Source organism: Terrapene carolina, unplaced genomic scaffold (genome assembly GCF_002925995.2).
Source record: "Terrapene carolina triunguis isolate 2854851 unplaced genomic scaffold, T_m_triunguis-2.0 Scaffold97, whole genome shotgun sequence".
Lineage (NCBI taxonomy): Eukaryota > Metazoa > Chordata > Testudines > Emydidae > Terrapene > Terrapene triunguis.
The window spans coordinates 10,496,936-10,505,653 of NW_020664448.1; the positions used below are offsets into that span (position 1 = coordinate 10,496,936).

General features: G+C 44.3%; 1 protein-coding gene across 1 annotated transcript in view; it reads right to left on the minus strand.

The window, feature by feature from the left end:
- SYTL2 (synaptotagmin like 2) overlaps positions 1-6,148 on the minus strand; it is a 55,642-nt gene extending 49,494 nt beyond the window's left edge. Inside the window, exon 1 of the mRNA XM_024194614.3 lies at positions 5,759-6,148. Coding sequence (XP_024050382.1) covers positions 5,759-5,859 — 101 coding nt within the window. The 5' untranslated portion in view covers positions 5,860-6,148. The remainder of the gene's footprint in view (positions 1-5,758) is intronic.
- Positions 6,149-8,718: the final 2,570 nt, after the last annotated feature.

Genomic DNA, 8,718 nt, shown 5'->3' on the forward strand with positions numbered 1-8,718 from the left:
CTGCTATAACATGAAATATATCGCAGAATGCAGGTAAAACAGAGCAGGAGACATACAATTCTCCCCCAAAGAATTCAGTCACAAATTTAATTAACGCATTTTTTTAACGAGCGTCATCAGCATGGAAGCATGTCCTCTGAATTTTTGAGCGCAGTTATGTAACAAAAAAAAAATAATTAAAGAAAAAAATCTACATTTGTAAGTTCTGCTTTCACGATAAAGAGATTGCACTACGGTACTTGTATGAGGTGAATTGAAAAATACTATTTCTTTTATCATTTTTACTGTGCAAATATTTGTAATAAAAATAGAGAGTACTGTATATTTTGTATTCTGTGTTGAACACATGCTGAGTACCCTGAAGCCTACTTCTGTAGCCTTGAACAAAATGCAGGGAAATAGCTGTTTTATTGCTGACACTGTTGAAATTTCGAAGGAACTGAGCGAGAACTTAAAAAGAGAAATATGCAATGACAGAGTTAAATTACAAGCATTAAAAAAAACAAATGGGACAAGCACTATCTCTAGCTCATTTTCTTGCAAATATTCTCAATACTCGGTACCAGGGTCAAACCTTAACTGCTGAAGAACAGGAGTTGGCTATGACATGGACATTCAGCAATCATCCCTCCATAATGCCAACTATAATAAACTTCAGAGCTAAGGGTGAACCATTCAAGAAATAGATGGTTGCTGATGATGTTTTAAAGAAAGTCACACCAGTGAATTGGTGGAAGTCACTTAAGCACTTGGATTCAGAGACTGATGAAGTGATAATCTCACTTTTAACAGCAGTAGCTTCTTCTGCCAGTGTAGAAAGAATATTTTCTTCCTTTGGACTAATTCATTCCAAATTGAGAAATCGTTTGGGTCCTGAAAAAGCAGAAAAGCTTGTTTTTCTTTTCCAGGTTATGAACAAGCAGGAAAATGAAGGTGAAGACGACTGAGTTAGCTGCAGAAGCCAATATATCAAGTTACTCATGTTGACCTGTCTGACATAGTCGATTTAATTTTTGTTTTTCTTTTTTTAAATATGTCATTTAATTATTTTAATTAAAAACAATTTTAACAAAATCAAACCTGATTTTAAAAAACTTGAATGTTTAACTAAATTCAAAAATTCATATGCTTGTTTTGTTAAAATATTATATGTTTGCCGTTGAAGAAAAAAATCCAGAATACATAACGTTGTTGTTTTAGTTAAATAAAACAATTTAAATGTCGGTCTGGTGATGTTCTCCTCCTAATACAGTACTGCATGTAAATCCTCCAAATATTAATGATTAACCCAGGGATCGGCAACCTTTGGCACGCGGCCCCGCCAGAGTAAGCCCCCTGGCGGGCCGGGCCAGTTTGTTTACCTGTCACGTCCGCAGGTTTGGCTGATTGCGGCTCCCACTGGCCACAGTTCGCCATTCCGGGCCAATGGGGCTGCGGGAAGCGGCGCGGGCCGAGGGATGTGCTGGCCACGGCTTCTTGCAGCCCCCATTGGCCTGGAGCCACGATCAGCTGAACCAGCGGACGCGGAAGGTAAACAAACCGGCCCGGCCCACCAGGGAGCTTACCCTGGCGGGCCGCATGCCAAAGGTTGCTGATCCCTGGATTAACCTGTTGAACTGGAGATAGTTCACCTCCCAGTGACTTCATAAATATCTGCTTCAATTACCTTTGGTAAATGAAATAACCAAACAATTATTCATTTTCTGATATAGCTGTAAAACTAATCTGAAAAGTTTTCAAAATAAATCACTGTAAAAATGTATAGTGTTTACCTTTAAAAATGAAACCTACATCTATCTCTGAGTTGTGAAGAATATGAATTAAGGTTATAACAACCAACAAGAATGCACTTTTATGTAGAAATCCATGATTAAATTGAGTCTTCCTGACTAGTGATTTAAATCATGATTTAAATCAAATCCACCCTGCTAGTCAGCACTCCACATACGCTCTTCCCCCCAACCCTGAGATTTCAGTACGAGGAATCTAACCTGTTGGACCAATGGAATGAAAAGTCAGTTATGGGAAGACTGGGGTAAACGACCCAATCCTAGGTTCTGAGCATGATTAACTTGCACTGAAAGTTATGGGAGAGCTGAGATTGCGAGGTTCTTGACAGAATCAGGCCTACAGTTGGGTTTTTTTTTTTTTTTTTTTGTCCTTATGATATAAGAGTCCTTAGGATTGCACCACACCAAGGTAAATATTAAGGGCCTCAGCCCTGGCACACTATGCAATGGGTGGTGGTTGCGGACCGAGCTCCTGTCACATCAGAATTTCCATATCATTAGCCTCCCTCTCCATTTACAGAAGGAGTGAACAAATGAGAGCAGAAGCCATGACAACATCGCCTGCGATTCCAAGGGCTTCTGCTGGGAAGGACGGGCACATAGCCACGCAGGGTATCCGAACGTGAAAGCAGTCACATTTTGCTGCTCCAGACACCATGGTGACAGCGGTCAGTCACTCTACCACAGATGACCTCATCAAATCACAGTCTAGAACTTAGGACATCAGCGTATTTTTGTACGTTACGATCTACTGAAAGATCCCTACGCTGTATTTATGCTGAACCACAAAATAGCAAGGAGCAGTTAGGGATCGCGCTGCAGCCAAACCAGAGCTCTGTCCTTAACCCACCTTACTGTCAGACACGGCAGCTCACGCTGTGTGGCAACTACACTGCCCCTGTGAAGACCGCTTTCCCTATCCCTAGCCAGAACAGGGAACAGCAGAGACAGATTTCAAATTTTACTCCCAATTGTGTTTCTTATGGGGGGAGGGTTAATTTTGTTAGCTTCCTTTTTCCCCTCCCTCCAGTAATAAATAGTATATTTAGAGAAGTAGTGTCGAGTCTTTGGACAGTTCTCTGCTAGGAGTTCTCACTGAGTTCACAACTCCATGCTCCTGCCCCACTCCCAACCATGGTGGCATGAATGTGCCTGTGCCCCAGCCCCGAATGGGGCGATGGAGGGAGGAGGGGGGGACACCTTGCACACACAGACAAGGTGGGAGGGGTGAAAACTTTCTCCCACATGGAGTCTGAGCTTTGGGAGGTGGAAAGACCTCCACCTTCCCTTTTGGTTTTGAAGGGGAGACAATGCCCTCTTCCCTCTCCACACATATCTTGCTTCAGAAAAGGGCAGGGGGGGAGGGGAGAAGGAGGCATGCCATTCCCAACTCTTTAGTGTGTTTCCAGCCAGCAGAGGAAGAGCTGCAGGAGGGGCTCTAGTGTTGCAGTGCCACTGTGATGGCTGGGGGGTGTCACTCTATAATCTTACCCAAAGGTGCAGGAGTATAGGCAGGTAGTCCATGTGCACTGAACACATGGGAGGTGGGAAGGAATGATGGGGTAAGCATGGGCCAGCCTGCTAGTCACCACCTTACTATTCTCTCTGGGCATCTTCACAGCTCCAGGCCAGCAACAGTGAGTGCTGCTAGCAGAGATCAACTGTGCAGGCAGGATCCAGTGTAATTTTACAGCTATTTCCTGTTAAAGGGAGTTAACGGCTCTGAGAAGTGTTTGTGACATTATCAATCAATGAGCATGCCAAGAACACGTAATATGCAGATCGTGGATAGATTAGATCGCTATCGTATTTCTTTCAACGCTAAGATTTTCTCTCTAGCAGCATGTGAAGTATAAGAAGTTATTAGTATAAGACTGCCATTATATACCCCCACACATCCCTCAGCACCTTGTCAAGGTGTAATGTTTACATGACATTCTTCATCTCAACTCTTCAGGAACATCTAAATCTGTGATGTGTACATAGCCACGAAGCCAGACTTAGTTGAAGACCAAGACCAGGCAGTTATTTACAAAAAGAGGAATTTAAGTTTGTCATGGTTCATTATCTGGGTAGACAACTCGAGGCATAAGCTTCCAGTTTCCTCAGCCTGGCTTCTGAGAAAAACTGTTTTCTAATGTGGATATAAACCATATCTGCAATGAAACAGGCCAACTGATACTATCAGATACATTATCATACAGCCACGCTCATGAAAGCACACCATCTTGAACAGGGCAAAAGCAAAATGCTGCAAATGCATCAAAACTCATATGGTACATTCAGACCACTAGAAATAGCCATGTGTTGGATTTGCTGTTCCAGTGATTGCTGCTTTCCCCAGATGCTTCTTCCATGGCTGGGCGCCTGGGCAAAACCCACCCTGAACACATTCAATCCCTTGTGATTTGGTTTTCATTCCAAATCCCGCCCCCCTTTCCTTCCCCCCAGAGACATGCATCACACAAAACCACCCCAGGCTTTGATGAGTGTTGATGTATCTAAAGCACAGACAGACAAGCATGTCCATCCTAATTCACTACATGAAAAATCAACATCCATTTCTGAGGCAACAGGCAAAATTATGTAGTTAATACCGTTTAAGTTTCCCCTTCAGGTACGTCTAAGAACTGGACCTTTAAGAACAGCTTGCTAGGATGGTGATTGGTCCTGCTTTGAGCAGGGGGTTGGACTAGATGATCTCCTGAGGTCCCTTCCAACCCTGATATTCTATGATGTTAGGAATGTATGCTGTAATGGCTTTCAAATTTAGCCCTTCTACAAAAGTCTCTCATCCCAGATCCTTATTTCACTAAAATTATTGGTTTCCTATCTCTACACTGTTTTTGCTACATACAGACACAGATGTACAACCCAAAGCTCTACAGAGTAACTGATGACTGAGGCAGTAGACCAGTGGTCTCCAAAGTGGCGTACGCGCACCCCAGGGGGTGCGCAAGAGGATCCTTGGGGGTGCGCGGCAGGAGGAGCGCTTTTTTGGGGAGGGGGCTTCGTCAGGTGGGAGTCCGAGCGGCTTTTGTTTTTGTTGCTTCGGCAGTTCGGGCGGGAGTCCTAGCAGCTTTTTTTTTTTGCTTTGGCAAAAATGGTAGAGACAGCGCAGCAGGGGGTGCGTGCTCAAAAAATTGTTACTGATAGGAGTGCGTGATCAAAAAAGTTTGGAGACCACTGCAGTAGACCAGCAGGTATGGCAGCACTGTTCTCCTGAAGAAAGGGAAGCAGCTTGCACATCAAGGTAGCAGGCTGCCATCTCATCCCCTATTTGAGATGCACACGCTCAGAATGCTTCGCAAGAGAGACCTCGGTAGAAGAGCACCATCCCCTGGTGTCATTACGGAGTGTTTAAATAAAATGTGGGTATCTGAGGAACATCAACTAAAGGAAAAAGCTGGGATCCTGGAGATGCCAGCTGCATTTAAAAACAATTCAAGAGCGAAATTCAAATCCCACCTCAGAAAAGAGTTGCAAATGCAAATGTGTGTTTATAAAACATTCCAATTTTTCAGATTTTTGATTCCCCATCCCATTTTTCTGGGAACCATTATCATAGCACCTGAACTGACTTGGATAGTCAATATAGTTAGTACATGAGCAACTTTTCTATCGCAAAGGAAGCTAAGGGCTGATCTACACTGCGGATTTCAGCCACAGACGTACGTACCTGTCTGGGTAGCAGTCCAAAGCCACTATAAAGCTTCTGTTTGCACTAGCACAGCTTACTCCTGCTTGAAACCAGGATAAGCTGTGTCCATGAAAGTTGTGGCCGAAAGCAACACTGCCTGTCTACACTAGGGGCTTGTGCTGGTGCAACTACAGCCACAGGATCCCCCCAATGTAGAAAAGGCCTAAGAAACAACTTCCCATACAACCTTCTGCTCATCCCTCCTTGCAAGCTGCCTCCTGCACTAGCCAAAGATTCTGTGTGGGCTGGGATCATTTTAGTCTCTTACCTGACCCTCTCCTCTTCATTTCTCTTGAGTTCTGCATCCCGTTGGAGCACCTTCATTATTGCCTCTTGTTCCTCCTCCGTTAGGAAGCTTAGGTCAATCATCTTGTTAACAGATTTAAAAGAAGCCTTTAGAATCCTAGAAGTCCTGGTGAGGGCTGGCCTGGAGTCAACGTGAAAGGTGCAAAAAGAGACAGAAATCCCAGATCTGTGGGATTCACGAAACACTCCAACCGTTGGGACTGGGCTACAGTCAATGGGATAAAAAGCCCTTAACTTTGTTCTCTTGTAGGAGAAATGGCATGCGCTTCTCTGGCCAAGAGGCTCTCACAACAGAGTGCTGCATTCCTGATTATTCAGATCACATGCATGTTGCGGAGGTGCCAGTCTCTCAGCTCTGCTTCATATAACAGTTCATTGACCAGGCATATACTGTTAATCCAATGTGGAGCAGCTGTAGTCAGACATCACCTACAAAAGAGACAAGAAAGAATAAGTTCTAGCATTAAGAAGCAGGGGAGCAGATTTTTTTTTTTAAATAACTCATCACAAGATCTCCAGTATATGTGGGGAGGAGCGGGGGAAAACACTGCAAAATGAAGCGGTCACTTCAAGTCAAACCTGTTTTGCAAGTGTAAACCATACACCTTCTGGGTGCGGTGTTCTGTCCCATTTAGTGGCACCAAGACCACTTATAGAGAAAGATATAATGATTCTGCTCTACAGCCTTAGCTAACAGCCAGTTGGCTTTTAGCTTATGCAGTAGAGACTCATGCACTAAGCTCCAAAGGTCCCCAGTTTGATCCCGCCTGCAAACGACCGGGGTATGTTGGCGTTAAACAAGCTTATAACAAAATGGTCATTAAAACATATTTTTGGCCAATGCCATAACCTACATATTGGAAGACAGAGAATAAGTTCCTCCTGGATGTTAAATGTTAAAATCAGAGGAAGAGAACGACTAAAAATAAAATGATTTAAGGAAACAAAATCACAACCATAAAACTGCTGCTGACTTCTGCGCATGGTGCTGAGAAGTATGGACTGGGAGACAGAAATAGTGTCTAGTTTCAGACTTCCTACGTGGCCTTGGGCAAGTCCATTAGCTTCTCTGTGCCTCAGTTTCCCCTCAGGTAAAATGAGGATATGTACCAGGAGATTTGAGCAGTCATTCATTGATATTTGCAAAGACCCTCAGAAAAAAGGCGTGGGCAAGTTGGGTAGACAGAATGAACTGTATTGCCAACTCCAAGCACTCAAAAATTGTGAGCAGACACCCCAAAATCAAGAGGTTTTTAGATTAGATTAGATAAAATAGAAGGGATTACTTTTATTTACTTTCCGGTCTTTGAAAGTCAGATGGACTTGAAAACATGACCCAAGTGTTTCTCTGCAGCTATGAGGTCTTTAAAAAAACCAAAACAAAACACCCACAACACTTCTGTTTTTAAATGAAGGCTGAGATTCATGACTCCAGGAGAGTCTGAGGCTTTAAGAAAGAGACATCAAATATCACAATACTCACGATGAAATTTTGAGAGTTGGCAACACCAAACTTATTCTTTTTATTATTTGTACTGTGATGGCCTCAAGGAGCCCCAGTGATTGACCAGCACCCCATTGTGGTAAACGCTGTGGTAAACCATCAGTTTCTATAGGACAGGGGTCGGCAACGTTGGCACACGGCTCGCCAGGGTAAGCACCCTGGTGGGCCGGGCCAGTTTTATTTACCTGCTGACGCGGCAGGTTCGGCCGATCGCGGCCCCCACTGACCGCGGTTCGCCATCCCGGGCCAATGGGGGCGGCGAGAAGCTGCGGCCAGCACATCCCGCGCCGCTTCCTGCCACCCCCATTGGCCCAGGACGGTGAACCGCGGCCAGTGGGGGCCGTGATCGGCCAAACCCTCCGCGTCAGCAGGTAAATAAAACTGGCCCGGCCCACCAGGGTGCTTACCCTGGCGAGCCGCGTGCCAAACGTTGCCGACCCCGCTATAGGATTTTATTTTAAATTTTAAAAACGTTAATAGACCATACAATTATAAAGTCAGCTTCCCAGATTTGACTGAGACAACAATAGCTTTGAAAGGCGTGTTAACTTCGCAGCTTCTCTCTAAGGGTGTGGTCAAAATCCTGCCGTTTAATATGTATATAACTCCCAATGACTTTAGTGAAAGTTCTGCCCGAACAACAGGGTCAGGTCCCAAGTTTGTCAAACCTAAATTCCTTACAGTAAATGTCTTCTACTGAATGTGTGAGCCACTGCTCTCCACCGGAGGGTATCAGAACTCCTCATCTACATGTCATGGGTCATATACTGCTAGTGACTATATTCTCCTTGTGCTCAAGTGGTAGCAGCTCGTGTTTCCAGAGCAGGGGCATCAGAGTTCTATTCCTTCTGCCACGATGGAGTGTTGAATACCATGGTGCATGAAGTCCTAGCTTTCCACAGATCTTTTACAACATAGTTCCACAGTAAGGATTTTTATTATTAATACTATATAATCACTGCCTGCCCCCCTCCATTACTAGAGAGAGCATATGGAATTTAAAAATAAAAATAAAGCAAAAATATAAAACACTGGAGCTATCACACACACATCTCATTATGTGGAATCAGTGGTGTACGGTCCTGCAAGAGCACACCATTTTAATCCCAGTTAACTTGCATCCATAAAGCACGGTTTGAAGTCTTGAATGCTGATTTGTTTCTATGCTCTTCAACCAAGGCTCCAGCCCCTACGCCAGAGACAGTCAGAACAGAGGGCAAAATGGAGAATGGCTAGCTTGCAGGGCAGTTCCTGACTCTTGAGGCTAAAACAAGCTGGACACTAACTCAGGAAGGAATGAAAAGGAAGGGCACAAAAGCAGGCATTGGCAGAGAGCCTACTCCCCAGCTATGACTAGTCACACTAGTGTGAAACGTGGTTAGAGATGGGGAAATAAACAACTGGAAGCCCAATGAAAA